At 55.6% G+C, this 18765-nt stretch overlaps 2 protein-coding genes across 2 annotated transcripts in view; one reads left to right on the top strand and one right to left on the bottom strand.

Moving 5' to 3' along the window:
- Positions 1 to 4853: 4853 nt before the first annotated feature.
- Positions 4854 to 15249, top strand: LOC308225465 (sodium/nucleoside cotransporter 1-like; the record flags this gene model as incomplete). The annotated part of the gene is made up of 17 exons (XM_080626417.1): positions 4854 to 4922; positions 4994 to 5091; positions 5509 to 5600; positions 6019 to 6208; positions 6573 to 6714; positions 7479 to 7592; positions 7998 to 8075; positions 8444 to 8524; positions 8829 to 8909; positions 9052 to 9177; positions 12542 to 12672; positions 12864 to 13032; positions 13227 to 13424; positions 13852 to 13933; positions 14414 to 14512; positions 14923 to 15034; positions 15126 to 15249. 17 exons carry the CDS (start codon positions 4854 to 4856, stop codon positions 15247 to 15249), a joined length of 1986 nt encoding a protein of 661 aa, XP_080482543.1.
- Positions 15250 to 17184: 1935 nt separating this feature from the next.
- ALPK3 (alpha kinase 3) overlaps positions 17185 to 18765 on the bottom strand; it is a gene marked incomplete at both ends in the record, with an annotated part of 36427 nt that continues 34846 nt past the window's right edge. Inside the window, 4 exons of the mRNA XM_080626509.1 lie at positions 17185 to 17506; positions 17653 to 17701; positions 17900 to 18117; positions 18354 to 18442. Coding sequence (XP_080482635.1) covers positions 17185 to 17506; positions 17653 to 17701; positions 17900 to 18117; positions 18354 to 18442 — 678 coding nt within the window. The remainder of the gene's footprint in view (positions 17507 to 17652; positions 17702 to 17899; positions 18118 to 18353; positions 18443 to 18765) is intronic.

Consider the following 18765-nt stretch of genomic DNA (forward strand, 5'->3'; position numbering starts at 1 on the left):
AAACGACAGATATGGTGCAGGGACATAGCCCTGCCCAGCATGGGCAGCATGGCTGCAAACTTCCACCTCTTCCAGCACACTCTTACATGCAAACAAAACTCCAGAGGTGCCTGTAGATGATGCCAAGTGACGAGCTCTCTGTGCAGCAGGAGCAGAGGGGTTCTGTGACTACCTTTTCCTGTGTGGCATCACAGAGGCGTGTGAGTCACCTGGGCCATCCCAGTGCCTTGAAGTGCCCTGATTGCTCTAAAAATATTGGAAACAAATACATGCTTTTGATCCCAGGTGTTGTGAATTCTTTGTGTAGCTGTGAAAAATAACAGCCCCTTCAATACCTGGAGCACTGTAAAAATAAGCAACAGAAGTGACAGCAAACAGTCGTTTACTATTAATGTGTGTTTCACCAGGAAGAAACAGGAACCACTGCATAGACTGATACCTGCCACTGTTTTGGGTCACAAAGTCAACTTCATCATTAGCCCCCCATTTCCCACTTCATCTGTCAACACTGCGCTGGTGTGCCCAGCTGTTAATCATAGAAACCCAGACTGGTTTGGGTTGAAGGGACCTTAAAGCTCATCCAGTCCCAACCCCTGCCACGGGCAGGGACACCTTCCACTGGAGCAGCTTGCTCCAAGCCCCTGTGTCCAACCTGGCCTTGAACACTGCCAGGGATGGGGCAGCCACAGCTGCTCTGGGCACCCTGGGCCAGCACCTCAGCATCCTCACAAGTAAATGCTGCAGCGAAGAGAAACTTTATTTACTGAGAAACGTGCAGACCGGTGAGAGGTGGGAATACACCTGGGGTTGGGGCATGGTGAGGGCTGGGGTAACAGGCTGAGGGAAGGGTTGGGGCAAGAGCTGAAGGATATGGCTGGAAGCAGGGACATGGTCACGATCAGAGTCTGCAGTTGAGCCAAGGCCAGAGCAGGGGAGTTAGGGTTAGGAGTGGGGTCAGAGAGGGTTAAAACCACGGTAAGGTGGGGGTCAGGATGAGACACAGGGTTAGGTTTGGGGCTGGGACCCGGGAAGGAGGTGAGATGGTCTTAGAAGTGGGGTCAGGCCAGGGTGAGGGGCATGGGGAGGGCCAGGGTCACGGGCCGGGCTATGGTGCAGGTGGGGAGCAAGGCCGCGCTCGGGAAGGGCTGAACGCGGCGGGGCGAACCCCGTGCGGCCCTGCCCGCGCCGAGGGCGGTGGGGGCACCCGCCAGTCACCGCGCGTCGCTATGGAGACACCGCGTGACGGAGGCGGGGCGCCAGCCACCCTGTCCGCCTCCGGTCACGTGCTCCACGCCGTCAGCGCTAAGGGGTGTTTGAGCAATGCCGGTGGCTGGGGCCTCGGTAGCGCGCCGTGATCGTATAGTGGTTAGTACTCTGCGTTGTGGCCGCAGCAACCTCGGTTCGAATCCGAGTCACGGCATCGCTTCGGCGGTACCACGGCAGAAGGGCTCCTCTTTTGCCATTTTGCCCCATGGCTTCATCTGTACTAGTTCTATATATTCTTTTAGTTTCCCGTGCGCCGTTACCTCTCCCCCCGCGGCCATACAAAGCCCCGGGCAGGACGGGCTGGGCAGCACAGCACAGCGCCCCGCCAGGAACCCAAAAAAAACCGAAACAGTGAAATACTGGCACGACGTGGAAAAATAATGAATCAGGTCGTCGGGGCGCAAAAGGAAAAAAACCAGAGCCCCCTGTGCCGTGCTATCGCCGGGGCGATGCCGTGACTCGGATTCGAACCGAGGTTGCTGCGGCCACAACGCAGAGTACTAACCACTATACGATCACGGCGCGCTACCAGGGCTGTGGGCGCCATCCTTGCCAAGGCGGCTCTTAGTGCTGATGGCGGGGAGCACGTGGCCCGTGCACGCGCGGCTGACGCCAGCTGTGCTTCGGGATCTGCTCCGTGTCACCAGTGCGGTGACGGGCGCGGGCAACGCTGAGCGCCCTCGCTATACACCGAAGCCAGACCAGCGCCCTCCGAACCGAGCCCTGCTGGCCCCGCATCACTTCACCGCTCCCCGTGCAGGAAAACCCGGGGTGCCCGCACGTGGGGATTCGGCTCCCCCCATCCCGCGTGGAAAAACTGTTTCCAGCGCAAGCCAGCAGGCAACGATTCCACCGGCTGCAGCCTTTTCCATCCCGTGCTGTGCAGGACCGGGGGATACCACTTTGCACTACCGCAGCTTTGGAGTCTGCCTGTGCCTGACTCTTTTCCTGGGAAGCGTTTCTCAGAGTAGAGTAAAGGCTGGATACCTGGGAGTAAAGGTACCCAGCGCAGCCTCTTCTGGGCGGCAAGGCCACTCCGCTGGGGTCCAGCCCAGGCCCTTGTGGGCGCTCGGGCGTAGGACCTGGGAGGAGCTGGGGCGGCCCCAGCCGCAGTGTGCCCAGCCCAGCTCTTTGGACCGAGCTGTTAATAGGTAACCGGGTGTGGGGACAGGCGCTGTGTGGCCAGTGTGGCTGGCAGGTGAGCACAGGATCACGGCGGGTGCCGGGGCGGCAGTAGCCATGGGGCTCGGGGCAGGTGTGAGGCCATGGGGTGCATGAGGGCATGGGGCAGGAGGACACAGGAGGTGTGAGGGCGTGGGGCACAGGGAGGCAGCGGGGAAGGCAGAAGGGCATGTAACCACATGGCATGAGGAGGCTGTGGGGGTAAGGATGCGAGGTGCGGGGGCATGGGGGGCACCCACCTGCTGCCCCACTGATTGCCTGCCTGTTCATGTGGCCCCACTCCTTAAGTGGATGGCAGCGTAAGAGGCTTCACCAAAACAGAAGCCAGCTGAGCCACTGAGGGAGGAGGGAGTGGCATTGAGGGGTCACAGTGGTGGCATCAGTGTGGAGGGCACTGAGCCTGGGAGGGATGGAGAGAGCCAGGAGCCTTGGGGTTCTTGGGGGAGTCACTGAGCACTGGGGGTGCTGGGAGGGTCACTAAGCCCAGAGGGATCGCTGGGTGTTCCTGAAATGGTGGGCCTGGGAAGAGAGGTCCTCTTGTTCCCTGCCAGGGTCCTGGTAAGGGGTCCTTGAGCCCTGGGGGACACTGGGGGTGCTGGAGGCCCTGATCTGGGGTCCTGGGTTCCTACCATGGCCATCAGGCTCATTAGCAGCTGGGGGACACACTGGGGGCCAGCATGCTTCAATGGTCCCCATGGAACCAGCCGCTACCTTGAGCTGTTGTGAGGTCCCAAGCTGAAGGGGATGTTCTCCAAAACTCACCTCCTTTCGTTGCATTCAGGGCTGGGACAGTCCCTTCAGTGAACCCTAATTTTCACACTGGAGGAAGCAGGCGATGACCCTGCCTTCTCCACCTTCTCCATGCAGACCTCTATGACTCTCCTCCAAAGCAAGGACAACTCCTTACTTCCTCTGTCCTGACACACAAATGATTCTACAGTTGATCACTGCCTTCTCTGCAACTTGTTTGCTCTTCCCTCATCTTTCTTCAAGTAGAGGAACCTGGAGGGAGCCGAGGTGGCGTGCTCCAAGGGTTCCTGCCGTGGCATGACACTGATTCTTCTGCCTGTGCTGGACTAGTTCTCCCAGTATGATTCTCCTTAAGGACCAGTCCCCATGCAAACTGCCACTTACTCCTCCCCATTCCTGCTGCACTGTATTAGTTACGAACATAAAAAGACCTTCTTCCTTATCCATATCATTCCTTATCTTCATCCTTATCCTTATCCTTCCTTACCCTTAGCCTTCCTTATCCTTCTCCTTCTTCCTTATTCCATTTGAGATCCTCAGGGCAGTGAGAAGGGCACACAGCACGCTCACTGCCCTGAACTTCAAGAGAGCAGACTTTGGCCTCTTCGGGAACCTGCTCAGTAAGGTTCCGTGGGATATAGCCCTAGAGGGCAGGGGGTCAAACTCAAAAGGAAGAAAGAAGCTTATAGAAGGTGGAAGTGAGGACATGTGCCCTGGTGGAATTCTGGTGTCCTCAACATAAGAAGGACACGGAGCTGTTGGAGCAAGTCCAGAGGAGGCCATGAGGATGATCAGGGGCTGGAGCACCTCCCGTATGGAGACAGGCTGAGAACATTGGGGCTGTTCAGCCTGGAGAAGAGAAGCTGCGTGGAGACCTCAGAGCAGCTTCCAGTGTCTGAAAGGGGCTACAAGGATGCTGGAGAGGGGCTCTTCATCAGGGACTGTAGTGACAGGACAAGGGGTGACGGATTCAAACTGAAACAGGAGATTTAGGTTAGACAGTAGGCAGAAGTTCTTCCCTGTGAGGGTGCTGAGGCGCTGGCCCAGGGTGCCCAGAGAAGCTGTGGCTGCCCCATCCCTGGCAGTGTTCAAGGCCAGGTTGGACACAGGGGCTTGGAGCAAGCTGCTCCAGTGGAAGGTGTCCCTGCCCGTGGCAGGGGTTGGAACTGGATGAGCTTTAAGGTGCCTTCCAACCCAAACCAGTCTGTGGTTCTATGGTGTTACTCAATTGCACCCGATGAGGGATGCAGCCAGATTTATTTTTTGCAGAATCTCACTGGAAGGGTTGCTCACAAAGGCTGGTGGCCACTACCACCATCTTGGAGGAGCAGTACCAGCTCTTCCTGCTGCACCTAGTCCTCTCCTGTAATTCCTTGGAGACGTGGAAGAGCAAACCTTCTGAGAAAGGACAACAAGGGAGTCAGTATTCCCTCCCCACAGCTTGAGGATCCTATGGGGTGGTCCCTTGATGTGCTGGTGCAGAAACTACTCTGAATCTCTACTGCGAAGGGTGTTTTCCTCCTGAGGACCCAGAACTCGAAACCAGGGTTGGACATGCATGCTTCCAGAGGTGATCATGTCTTTCTCTTCCCAGCCAGCATTGTTCCCCTGCAGTGCTGTTTCTCTAATGCATTGAAGCTGCTGCACTTCTGGAGATGGAAGAAAACCAGATAACCCTGGAAAACCTTGGGAAGGGCTCAGATAACGCAGCTTTCAGCTCTGTGGTAAGTCCTCCTTTCCCCTCCCGTGTGGTACAGGAGCTGATCGGAGTGCTCCAGCTAATTGTTTTTTCCAGGGGGAGGAGAGACTCTGTGATGGATGTGATGGTCCACGTGGTGAAACCAAAGAGGAGAGGAGAGGCGAAGGGAAAGGGAGATTCTCCTCCTACTGCAGGTAGGATAACCCCTGGAGATGCATCTGTGTAGGGTGTTTCCAGTGGTCATAGCAAGTCTGCAGTCCTTGCAGTGATTCCCCTGATCACAGAGCAGAGCAGGGTGGTATTGACCACATGGCAGGGACAGTGCCTGATGACTCCATATGGCTTTGTAGGGTGCAGTCAGCAGTGCAGCCACCCAGCACAAGCCTCCACTCATTGTGCCCAGGGTGTTGTGTGTGTGCTGGCCACAGCTGGCCAGCGCGCTCCTCCTGGAAGCAGGCAGTAGGGCTGCAGGAGGCCAAAGCACACCTATCAACCATGCTGCTGCCACAAGCACCCTCTAGTTATGACCTGGCTCCATTGAGTTGGGCTGGGTTCACCTTCAGGATCCATCTTCTGTGCCTCTCAAGTCTCTGGCATGTGACTCTCCCCAGGAAGGCTGTGCAGCCGGCTTCCAAGGCAAAGCGCTTCTGCAAGGCTTATGCCAAGGTGTTGAGAAGGGTCTTCCTGGCGCTCCTTGGAGTAGGTGAGGACTTCCCAGTGCTGAGACTCCATCTCCACATCCCTTTGGCTGGCCATGTCCCCAGCCTCCAAGAACTGGGCATGGCCACCCATGTGGAGGTTGTATCTGCTCTCAACCCATGGCCTGCCCCCTCATCAGTCACCACTCCTGTCCATGAGGGCTACCTGCTCCTCACTGTCCTCCTTCCCTTTATCCACCTACCCAAAGGGTTTGCCATGCCTGTTCTGGTTGCTCCATGTGCCCCTAGACAGCTGAGGTGCTGTCACCAGTGAGCCCGGCTGCTGGGTTGATGCTCCCTAAGTCCTCCTTGTGCACAGATGGGAGCCACAAGGAAACTAACCTCACTGTTGGCCCTGGTTAGTGTTATGAATCCATGATCTTGTGGGCCTGATATTTCTGACCTCCAATGTGCCTTCTCCAGCCTACCTGTGCTACTTTATTGCGGCCTGCTGGCTCAACTTCCAGCGAGCCCTTCCCTTGGTTGTGATGACTGCTGTGGTTGTCTTCTTCATCTGCTGGAGCCTCTTCAAGAAGCACTGTGGGGCAAAGGTGCTGCTGCTCCTCAGCCCCATTTGGAAATACTTCAAAAAGTCCTGGCTATGGCTGAAATGGTGAGTCAGAAAAAGGCAGGGCCAGATCCCTCCCAGTACCGAGTCCCCTCTCCCATGGCTGCCCTGCCAGCACAACCAGCAGCTGGTGGCACTGGAGAGATGCCCTAGTCCTGTGCAAGCACCTCATGAATGATGAGGAATGGCCCAGCCTGGGAACCACTTAAAAGCCATGGCTGAAACATCCTGCTACTCTACCTCAGCAGCATGATGGCTGTTCCTAGCCCCATTTGTGTCCGAGCCCCAGATTTCTTCAGATGCACGGACCTCACAGTGGCACCTCCCACACAATTAGCTTCTGCCCCTCATGAGCTTCTCTCCCCATGGGGACATCCTCTCTGTGATGGTCGGGGAATTTCCTTTGCAGGCTGCTGTGGGTGGCCCTCCTGGGAGGCCTGATCATATGGCTGGCTTTGGACACTGCCAGAAATCCAGAGCAACTCATCTCACTGGCTGGCTTCTGCTTCCTGGTGCTGTTCCTGTTTGCCTGCTCCAAGCACCACAGCGCAGTATGTGCTTCAGATGTTTCTTGCCATTGGTGTTCTCACAGGATGTGGCCTCCCAGTACTGAGAAAAATGTGCTTCCCTCCCACTGGCATCCCCTTATGGCCCATTGCTGGAGCTCCCTGGAGGAAGCAGAATCCAGCAGGGCTCCTGGGCAGAGCTGGATCAGCATGTGGAGCTAAGCTGGGTGGATGGAACCAGCCTCAAAGCCACCCACTGCTCTTTTCCCATTGCTCATCACCGTGCTCCCTCATGGTGCCTCTATCGCGTTTTCCATCAGGTCTCTCAGCTGGGTCAGATGCAGAGACCCAGCACTAGACTCATGCCTGAATTTCAGATGCCTGCGGGTGGAGGGTGGGCCAGAGCTTCAGGTGACTTGGGCAGAAGTGATTGAAGTCCCAGTGGTTTCCAAACCAACCTGCTTCACTGTTTTGGGCAATCTGCTGCCTCCAAAGGATTAATGAAGAGGAAGTTTTGATCCAGCAGGTCTGTACTAGCTGTCAAACCATCAGAAGGTCTCTGTGCCCTTCTCCTCCTGGGTAAGCCTGGCAGATTATGTTCCACCAGCCAGCTTCTGAGTCCCACCAACTCATCTTCCTCTAAACCCAAACTATGTTTGTGGATTACTGTTCCAATTTCTTTATTAGTATCCCCATGACATTCATGCAGGTGTTTGCCACATGCAGCTGTCAAAGGGGCAGGAAGCTAAGAAAGGGAAGCCTGTAGGCTTCACTGACATCTCAGTCCCTGTTCTGCTCTTGGTCCCCAGGTGTCCTGGAGAGCTGTTTCTTGGGGTCTTGGCTTGGAGTTCATATTTGGACTTTTAATCCTCCGAACAACCCCTGGCATCCAAGCTTTCCAGTGGCTGGGTGACCAGATCCAGGTACTGCATGTGCTCACACCACCCCTTGCTTGTGCCCTCCATGTAGCCCCCCCTGAGATGCAAGGACCTGCAAGAAGAGCAGAGGGTGGCATGGGGTGGGGAAGCTGCAGGGACTGCACATTTAGAAGCATTTTTGTTTGACACTGGAGAAAAGCCAGCTATTTCCTGGTTCTCTGCAGCAGCCAGGATCCTCTGGTGCAGTCTCCTATGCAGGCTGCTGCTGTGCCCCAGCACTTGGAGACAGCCCACCAGTGTCCACAGCTTAGGTTTCAGCAGATCATTATCTGGTGTGGTGGTTAAGTGAGCTATGGGGCTGGAGGGACAGACTCCTGCTAGGTAGATGTGAGATGTCAGGGAGAGAGCTAATGGAGATCTCCCTCCTCCCATGTAACTTCTCTACTGCAGTTCTTCCTGGGCTACACCACAGCTGGCTCCAGCTTTGTCTTTGGGAACACGCTCATTGAAGAAGTCTTCGCCTTTCAGGTCAGCTTGGGGTATGGGCTGTAGGGAGAGAGAGGCCGAGCCTGGTTCTCTTCTGGTCTGGCTGCCTTGCTGGATTCTGAAGAGCATGGAGCTGAACGCAGCCATGTTTACTGCAGAGCTCAACCAGCTCAAGCATGGGTCTCCCTCAGCTTTGTAAACATTCATGGACCTCCTCAGTGCCATAAGGGGTTTCCACTGGTCCCCTGTCCCAACTGCCAGCCCAAAGTTGTGGCACCCCAATAGTGAGGGCTGGCTATGCAGTACCTTGCCATGCCCATTTCATGGGTCAGAGGGGCTTGGTCCCCAAGTGTACTTAGATGTGTTGCTCAGCTCTCCTTTAACCCTATGCCCTGGTGTCTTGCCTACAGACTCTGCCCATCGTTGTTTTCTTCAGTTGTGTGATGTCCATCCTCTACTACCTTGGCATCATGCAGTGGCTCATTGTCAAGGTAGGGCCTCACACCTGGCTCTGGGATGGTAGTGGAAAGAACCTGGTGGGTTCTCTGACTACTGTGACCAGCTTGAGGGATGTTCCAGGAAAATTGGCATAGTACTAATCTGGGGTGATTTGTTCTGCCTAAAAGAATAGACACAAACCCTGTCTTTCTTGCATGTCCTCCTGAGAAAGTCCATCCTTGGAGCTGATGTTGCTACCTGGTCTGTGAACACTTCCCAAGACCGTCTGTGTGCAGCCTGAGGGCCCTGTAGGGTGCCAGGAGTCTTTGGAAACCTGGTGTCCTTGTCTTTCCCCAGATCTCCTGGATCCTTCAGGTCTCAATGGGCACCACTTCCACTGAAACACTGAGTGTGGCAGGGAACATTTTTGTGGGACAGGTAAGGTCCTGGGCAGGAGATTGAGCTCCTCAGCCCTTGCAGCTGAGCCTGCCCTGGAGGAAGGGTCTTCTCCTCCCTTTCCAGGAGACCTATAGCCCTGCATGTCCTTGTCTCAAGGACAACAGGGCTTTCTCTCTTGCAGACCGAAGCCCCGCTGCTCATCCGCCCATACCTTGCAGACATGACCCATTCAGAAATCCACACTGTGATGACTGGTGGCTTTTCTACAATTGCAGGCAGTGTGATGGGTGCCTACATATCCTTTGGGGTGAGTGCATAAGCAGATGTGTGCCCCATGCTCCCTGCCACGGGGTCCTGACACACGAGAACTGCCCTGGACTTGTGGATGAGAGAAAGCCCCCAGAAGGTGCCCCATGGTTCCCTTCCATGAGCAGGATGAGGGCAGGGTGCCTCTGTGTCCAGCCTCACCTCTGTTGGTCTGGCCAGAACCCTGAGCCCTGCCAGGTAGGAGGCACTGCTGTGGGACCCTCATTGCGTGTCCTTGCACAGTGAGCAGGGGAGATCTTACTGAATCATGGGATAATTTAGCTTGGAAGGACCCTATGGGGATCTCTGATCCACCCTTGTATCCAAATGATGTGATGGCAAAGCCCATGGGGTTGCCCAGAACCTTGTCCAGGTTGGTGGTGAGCATCCCATGGAATGAGGTCCCCCTCACCTCCCTGAAGTGAGGACCCACAGGAGCCTTGTTTGTGGAGAATACTTTTTCCATATATGCAACTGGAATTTCTCACTGAAACTGTGACATTGATTCTCACTCTTTCCCTGGGCATCTCTGAGCAGTGTCTTCCCACCACCCCCCCTTTTATGTAGTTTGGAACAGCTACTACAATCTCCCAGTCCTCTTTTCTCCCAGGTGAACAAGCCCCACTCCCCCAGCATGGCCTTGGTGGTCGTGTGCCCTGACCCACCCAGGGATGCCCTCTCCAGCTCATCAGCATCTCAGCCATGGAAATGATGTCCAGATGTGGCCTCATAGAATGGTTTGGGTTGGAAAGGACCTTAAGATGACCTAGTTCCAAGCAACCTGCCATGGGCAGGGACACCTCACACTAGACCATGTTGCCCAAGGCTCTGTCCAACCTGGCCTTGAATACTGCCAGGGATGGGGCATTTACCACTTCTTTGGGCAACCTTTGCCAGGGCCTCACCATCCTCACAGTAAAGAACTTCTTCCTTATATCTAACCTGAACTTTCCCTGTTTCAGTTTAAACCCATCACCCCTCGCCCTACCACTACAGTCCTTAATGAAGAGTCCCTCTCCAGCATTCTTGTAGGCCTCCTTCAGATACTGAAATGCTGCTCTGAGGTCTCCACACAGCTGCTCGTCTCCAGGTTGAACAACCCCAACTTTCAGAAGAAGGCCAGAGAAAGGAAGACTTCCCCCTGATCATAGAGAGTTGGGTTAGGGATAGGTTAGACAGACTTAAAGCCTATAAATCCATGGGCCCTGATGGGATGCACCTGTGGGTGCTGAGGGAGCTGCACCCATCATCTTTGAAAAATCATGGAGAATGGGAGAGGTGCCCAATGTCACTCCCATCTACAAAAAGGGCAAGAAGGAGGAGCCGGGAAACTACCAGCCAGTCAGCCTCACCTCCATCCCTGCAAATGTGATGGAACAGGTCATTCTGGAGCCATCACCAAGCATGTAGAACAGAAGGTCACCAGGAGTAGTCAGCATGGATTCACCAAGGGTAAATCTTACCTAACCGATCTAATAACCTTCTGTGATGACATAACAAGATGGGTCGATGAGGGGAGAGCAGTGTATGTCATCTACCTTGACTTCAACAAGGCTTTTGACACTGTATCCCATAATACTCTCATAGGTAAGCTTAGGAAATGTGGGTTAGATGAATAGACAGTGAGGTCGATTGAGAACTGGCTGAACGGTAGAGTTCAAAGGGTCATGATCACTGTGATCAGTGGAGTAGAATCCAGTTGGAGGCCTGTAGTCAGCGGTGTTCCCCAGGGAGCAATACTGGGTCTGGTCTTACTCGTTTATCAGTGGCCTGGATGAAGGGCTGGAGTGCACCCTCAGCAAGTTTGCTGGTGATACAAAGCTAGGGGAGTGGCTGATACACCTGAAGCCCTGCTGCCATTCAGCAGGACCTCCATAGGCTGGAGAATTGGGTGGAGAGAAACCTGTTGAGGTTCAACAAGGGCAAATGCAGGGTCCTGTACCTGAGGAGAAAGAACCCCAAGTACCAGCACAGGCTGGGGCTGACCTACTAGAGAGCAGTTCAGCTGAGAGGGACCTGGGAGTGCTGGTAGGTGATAAGTTGACCATGAGCGGCAGTGTGCCCTTGAGCCAGGAGGGACAAGAGTATCCTGGGGTGCATCAGAAGTGTGGCAGCAGTCGAGGGAGGTTATTCCTCTCGCTCTACTTGACCCTGGTGAGGCCACATCTGGAGTTCTGTGTCCAGTGGTGGGCTCCTCAGTACAAGAAAGACAAGGAGCTACCGGAGAGGGTCCAGTGGAGGCCACAAGGAAGATCAGGGATCTGCAGCATCTCTCTTACAAGGAGATAGTGCAGGAGCTGGGCCTGGTTAGTTTAGAGAAGAGCAGGCTGAGAGGGGAACTCATCAATGCAGATCAATACCTCAAAGGCGGGTGCCAGGAGGATGGTGCCAGACTCTTTCCAGTGGTGCCCAGTGACAGGATGAGGAACAATGGCCATGAACTAAAACACAACAAGTTTCACCTCAACACAAGGAAGAACTTCTTTCCATTGCAGGTGGCAGAGCCCCGGCACAGGCTGCCCAGGGGGGGCTGTGCAGTCTCTGTCTCTGGAGAGATCCCAAACCCACCTGGACATGTTCCTGTGTGACCTGCTCTGTGTGGCCCTGCCTTGGCAAAGGGGTTGGACTGGATGATCTGCAGAGGGCCTTTCCAACCCTGATGGTTCTGTGATTCTTTGATTCTCAGCCTGTCTTCATACAGGAGGTGCTCCATCCCCTGATCATCCTCGTGTCCTCCTCTGGACTTGCTAGGCAGCAAGCAGCTCCATGTCCTTCTTATGCTTAGGACACCAGAACTGCACACAGTGTTCCAAGTGTGTCTCATGAGAGCAGAGGGGCAGGATCACCTCCTTTGACCTGCTGATCACACTTCTTTTGGTCATCAGTGCTCTATAGTGAGGAATAAACCTTGCCCTCGATCTGCTGGCCGAGATCCTGCTATTTAAACATTAATTAGTCTCCTTAAATGGGTATTCAAGGATAAAAGGTCAGAGAAACGAGACATTGCCATTTGGCAGGCAGGGGAGGTGTGAAACTGAATGTGGCCCTTTGTCAGGAGGCAAAAGCTCGCAATGTTGCACATAATGATAGAAAGGGATGAGGAAGGGGCAAGGATGATTATGGTTAGGTCAAACAGCAGGAGAATTTACACCATCAAGGCCAAGATCACTTCAGTTCCACCAATGCCTCTATCCAGGCGAGCTGCCCTACATGCCATGGCCAGCTTACGGGGGAAAAAGACAATTTTCCCATCCTGAGAAGCCCAGACTGCTGATGCCAGCAATGTGCTAGGGTTCCCTGGGGTGGCATGTCTTGGGGCACAGCCTTGCATGGAGTTGCCTAAGCCCACAGTCTGCACATTGTAGATAGATGCGGCATCACTGATAGCAGCTTCCGTGATGGCTGCGCCCTGCGCCCTTGCCATGTCCAAACTCGTCTACCCTGAAGTGGAAGAGTCCAAGTTCAAGGACAAAGCAAGCGTCCGCCTCGCCAGGGGGTGAGTGTGAGGATGGTGGAATGGGGCTGCATGCATCATGCCAGTGCGGGGAAGCCATGGGGTCAACTGGGGGGCACAAGTGGACATTCCGGGTGGCCTGAGGTTGGGAGAGCCACAGACTGGGAGCTGACTTTGCACAGAGAATGCTTGGCCACAGGAACCAATTGGTTGGTTTTTTTTTTTCCATACAGAGAAGAGCAGAACATCCTGGAAGCTGCAAGCAATGGGGCTTCAGCCTCCGTAGGGCTCGTAGCCAACATTGCAGCCAACCTCATTGCCTTCTTGGCAGTGCTGGAGTTCATCAATGCTGCCCTGCGCTGGTTTGGGGAGATGGTAGACATCGAAGGGCTCTCCTTCCAGGTATCCCCAAGGTGCAGCCCCATCATCTGGGCTACCAGATCCTACATCCCCCACCCATCCCTACCTTTGCCTCAGTAGGCTGCTGAGACCCTTGTTGGGTGTTCGGCAAATGCTGACAGCGGGTGTCTGCCCCAAGCCTGGGGCTGCGCAGGTGGTCAGCTCTGAGTTGTTCCCTTCTGGGATCCTTTCCCCAGGTTATCTGCTCCTACGTCCTCAGGCCTCTGGCCTTTCTTATGGGGGCAGACTGGGCAGACTCTCCGCTGGTGGCCGAGCTCTTGGGGATGAAGATCTTCCTGAATGAGTTTGTGGCATACCAGCAGCTGGCCACATACAAGAAAAAACGTCTGTCGGGTCTGGAAGAGTGGGATGGGAGCCGGAAGCAGTGGATATCTGTGAGGGGCACCTCCCGCCCTGCCAGGCACAGGGCAGGATGGAACCTGATGAAATGGGGCATGGGACATGGCTGGTCAGGCAGGAGGATGGCTGTTGGGGTGGGAGGGCACTTATGGCCAACTAGATGTGGATGTTCACTAACTGCTGGGTATGGGGTCATCCTAAGGAGTCAGTGAAACTCTTTCCCATTTATCCTGCGCCTTGGTGGGGCAGATCATGGTTCCAGAGGGCCTCCTGTTCCCCCAGCCCAGCCTCTCCCAGGGGCAGGCTGCCTAACATCTGCATTCTTGCTCCCAAAATTAGCTGAAGGAGAAAGGGTTGGGATGGGGGACTTATCTCCATCATGTCTGTCTGGGTTGGGAACTATGACAGCTCTGGGGCTGCTCCTGGGCAGAGATAACTGTTTCCTCCTGCTGTGCCCTCCAGGAGCGAGCTGAGAACATCACCACCTTTGCACTCTGTGGATTTGCCAACCTCAGCTCCATTGGGATCATGCTGGGAGGTCTGGGTGAGTGTGACCCACGTCCTGGGTGCCTAGCAATGGTGCAGGGCAATCTCGGGACCAAGGACTCAACTAGGGCAGAAGGAATTTGCTGCCCTCAATCCCCCATGTTCAGTCTCTGCTAGCACAGAGATAAGAAACAGGATTTGTGTGAGGTGATTAGGGATGATTTTGCACTGCACCCATGGGCAAAAGCATGTGCATGTCCCACAAGCCCAGGTGCCACTCAGCCATGCGGCAAAGAGCAGAGACTCCAGTGTTGAGAGCACTGATTACTCTGGTTGATCGCAGAGTGGGCACAGTGCAGACAGTGTGCTGGGTGCTGGCTGTGACTGCCGTGGCACCCAGACACCAGCGGTTGAGGTGGGCAGGGCGGTATGTGACAGAACCAGCTAGGGACCTAGGACACATCCCTATCTTTTCCCAGCCTGGGGTGGAGCCAGAGCAAGGACTTAACTCATCCCAGTCTCTGCTTTGTCCCTGCAGCCTCCATGGTTCCCCAGCGCAAGGGTGACTTGGCATCGGTTGTGCTGCGAGCCCTACTCACTGGCACGTGTGTCTCCATGCTCAATGCCTGCCTGGCAGGTAAGTCCCTGCCCATTGCCAGTGGGCCAGAATGAACTAGGGACAGGCAAAGACCTATAAATGCAGGTGCAGGTATGCATGTCCTCCTGATGGCTCTGCCAGGGCCTCCAAACCCTTTGCTCTCCCCTCACGGCTTTGGCAGGGGCTGCCCAGCAGCTGTGCTGGGGCCCTTCAGCCTCATTTGAGCTTGGGGATATTTCAAGGACAGCTTCTGGGGCACTGCAAGTTGTTCCCTGGAATCACTGCTGCAACAGTCTTAGGGGTGAGGTGGGAGGGTGCATGCATGGTCCCAGGTACAGGATCTGCAAGAAAGCACAGGGTGAGGGTATGGGACTGGGGAGCAGGGTCAGGGTGTGGGACGTGCATGCATGGTCCCTCAAGAGCCCCAGCCAGGAGACTTTGTCCCTCAGGCCTCCTTCATGTGCCAACGGAGGTGGGTGACTGCGTGACCTTCCTCAGCACTGCCAACTTCAGCTCTACCAGCTATGCCATGTATACCTGCTGCAAGCAGCTCTTTGCCAGGTGGGTGTGAAGGGCCCCAGAGCCGTATGGTCCTGCCCAGAGACCCAGGCAGTGGCAGCACCTCATCCTGACCATGCTCCTCTCTTTCCAGCTCGGTGCTCGACAGTGGGACACTCTCCTTCACGGGAGCCTGGGCCGGCCAGGCAGAGGGCATGCGGTGCCTGACACAGTGCTGTGGGCACTACAACCACACTACCTGCGAGGGGACAACCTAGAGATATGCAAACACGGCCTGGAAACACCAGCATCTGCAAAGTCTGGCCCCAAGCCTAAGAAGTGCCCCATCAGAAACCTGCAAGTTTGGTCTCCTCTGCTCCAGTGATGATTGACAGCTGCACCATGCAACCAGCACCCTTAGGTGCTAGCCTGCAGACACAAGGGAACTGCTCCCAAATAAATCATGGAAATCCCCATGTACTTGCCCTCAACCCCACTCTGGCCCCTGACCATGGCTGTCCCACACAGCATGAGGTGCTTTGCTCAGGCTGCACACTGCAACTGCCGCAGCCAGCTTTTGTTGCAGCCGTCAGAAGCTGAGCCTCTGTCATGTTCCACCTCAGCTTTCAGGTCTAGCCCAGCCACCCTCTTCTCTCCTGTAGGGTGCGGATGAAAGTAAAAACCATTACTTGAAGACATTTTCTTCCCTCGAGCACAAAGCCACCCCATCTTGCTGTGCTTGGGTGCATCTTTTCCACAGGGACCACAGCAGTGGGGAACAGGCCAGTCCTCACTTTATTGCACTCAAGAGCACCCATTCACCAATGCAGCCTTGCTATGTACATCATTATTTTACAATGACCCCACAGCAAAGCACCAGGACCCCAGAGCATGCCACACTCCCAGCCCGGTCTCTTCTGGACAAGCTTCTTCACCAAGCTGCACAGAGCCACCCTTCTGGACACCGCTGTGCAGGGTGGCACTGCTGGCATCCAGCACCCTCCTCTAAAGCTTCAGGGAAGGTGATGCTCTTCAGCATGATGAAGCACGCAGTTCTGGGGCTCTTTGCAAGCCTTGCTGCCCATTGCCACGCTCTGGTGGCTGCTGCACACCTGAGCGAGCTGATGGGCACAAGGGAGGCTTGATGTGATGCAGGGTGCTTTACTTTCCAGCATGAGCACCACTGCCTGTCCATCACTGCCTCCTGACACAGGGCAGTGGGACCTGGAACGAGTGCTGCTAGCTGCCACTGGAATAAGGCATGTGCCAAGCAGGGGTGATGCCAAATGAGCATGACCGGGTTGTGCAATGGAGCTGAGCAGGGTGTACGGGGTCTGCATATGGCAGGTGGGCAAGGAGGGGTGAGTCCTATAGGCTGGATACCCACATATACCTGACATGGATGGGAGGTGCCCCTTCACCCTGCTCCTGGGTGCCCCATGTGAGGTAGAGCAACATTACTGTAGTGCTGGGCAGCACCTGTAGCAGCACTGCTGCCCCCAGCATCCGCCCAGCAAGGGGGTGGAAGGCTGACCCCAGGGTGCAGGGGTTCAAAATCCCATCCCTGTGAGCTGCCGGTACTGATGCCAGCGCCCTGCCACAGGCCTGGACCCCAGAGCCCCACACAATGCCAGCAGGAGCCCTACAGGTCATACTAAACCCCTCCACAGCAAAACCTTGGAAATCAGAGTGTGCTGCTGGGCTTCACATCCTTCACATAGAGCGCTGGCAGGGCTTGGCCCAGTCGCTTTACGGAGGACAGAAACTTTATGGAGGACAGAAACAGGGACATGAGGTGCTGGGAGCCAGGAGAGCAGCCCAGACTCCCAGTTTGCTCAGGGGAGCCAGGCAGGGGGCATAGCGCTTGCAAAGCCCAAGGGAGCAGGTGTGACAGCCCCTGCCTTAAGGCAGGGAAACAGAGAGTCGGGAGAGGAATGTGAGCCTGAGCATGGAGGAGATCCACCACCAGCAGCAGCTCTTGTAAAGTGGTATTGGCGAGGGGTCCACGCTGCCCAAGGCTCACATTCTCCCCATGACTCCCACTACCATACACCACACAATGCAAGTGCCGTGGGCCAGGGCAGGAGCCAAAGGGAGAAGAGTGGTGGCAGTGGCCACTGCCAAGGTCTCCCCTTCCCAACCTGGCCGCATGCTGCCTCCAGGCTGTTTGGATGGGGGTCCAGAGCAGGAGGTCCCAGCTACAGCGGTGCTGGCTACTGTGGGCGGCCAGACCTGCTGCTCTCTCCTGACCCGGGTTTGGAGGCTGCTGGGGTCTCCCCTGTTTCTGCTGCTCTCCGAGAACTCTTGGGGCTCACAGCAGCCTTGCGTGTACCCTGGGGACTTGCCAGCCCCTTCTTCTGGAGCTGGGGACTGGACTGCGCAGATTTCCTACCCATGGAGGGGCTCCTGGAGCCTTTGGGCTTGGCTGGCTCCAGCGTCTTCAGGCCGAGGATGCTGCAGTAATGGTTACACTGGTGAGCGGTCGTGAATTGCTCCAGCAGGGAGGGGAAGCAACTTTCCTTCAGCCCCTGGTACCTGCCAAATACAGCAATCCTCAGCCCCTGCTTCACACCAGGAGACATCCCAATGGAGCAGGGAGCTGAAGACAGAGCTTGGCCACCACCGTGGCCCTTTGCCACATGAGCAGCAGGAGCTGGGGACAGCTTCAGGGGGGCACTCACCCTTTCAGGTTGGTAGCAATCCGCACATTGGTCATCTTCCAGCCCACTCCTGCAATGAAAGAGAGGAGAACCAGTGTCTCCCTGAGAAGAACAGGCACTGGCAGCAGGAGCAGGTCACTGTCCTGGGAGCTCGGCTCCATGGCACATGGGGGAAAAGGCAAGAGGGCACGGCTAGGGCTTTTCCTCCTCCTTTCACAGGCCAGAAGGTAGTGAGGGGTCACAGAAATCAGATGACAGATGCCTTTACCTTCCATGTCAGTCACAAGGATGTTTCCATTTGTCCACTGATAGACCCAATGCTGGAAGGTGCAGCATTTGAGCACAATCTCTGAAGTGCCTCGTGCCACCAAGCTGCCATCTCTCTCAGTGACACAGTACTGCTCGCAGGGTGCACCCAGGTCCTCCTCCATCGTGGCGTAAGGGATGTTGTTGGCTGGTCGGTATATCAGGTACAGAGGAATTATCCTGCATGGGAGCACAAAGGCAGGTTCAGCATCAGCCACGCTCTCACTGCAGCAAGTGGAGATTCACACTGTGGTCTACAACCCTTGGCTTTTGCCTTTCCCCGACGCCCCTTCTGTCTGAGGGTGCGAGAAGAGCACACTGCCCTTTGGGATGTCCCCAGCACCCACAGGTAACCCTCTCACCATCTCCCAGGGTGCTCTGCCAGGATGTGAAGCCAATGAAGCTGCAGAACTTACTCAGGCACTGCTCCAAAATCAGGGACAGCTCGTGCCTCAGCAGCAAAGATCTTGCAGTACTCGCGGCTGGAGTTCTGGATTTTACATTCCTGGAGACGCAAACAGAAGAGTCAGGGACCTGTCCTGTCTTGCCCCAACGAATCCGAGGGACACCCTGCCTGGCCAGGCATCCCCTGGGAGCACTGCCAGCTGTTTCCCTGCCCTGATGGTCAAAGGACAAGTGACAGGGAAAGCTCTGAGCAGTTCTGTGTTGCTCAGAGAGAAGAGCTGAAGCTGAGAATAACAAGGACATTGCCAGCCTGCTGGAATGCAGCTCAGCCCCTCCAGAGCACTCAAAATATTGCCATCCTGGCAATTAAGAAAGTGGGCACAGAGCTGGGGACTGTGGCACAGACAGGGAAGGTGTGGGGGA

This window comes from Psittacula echo (genome assembly GCF_963264785.1).
Source record: "Psittacula echo genome assembly, chromosome: 10".
Taxonomy (NCBI): domain Eukaryota; kingdom Metazoa; phylum Chordata; class Aves; order Psittaciformes; family Psittacidae; genus Psittacula; species Psittacula echo.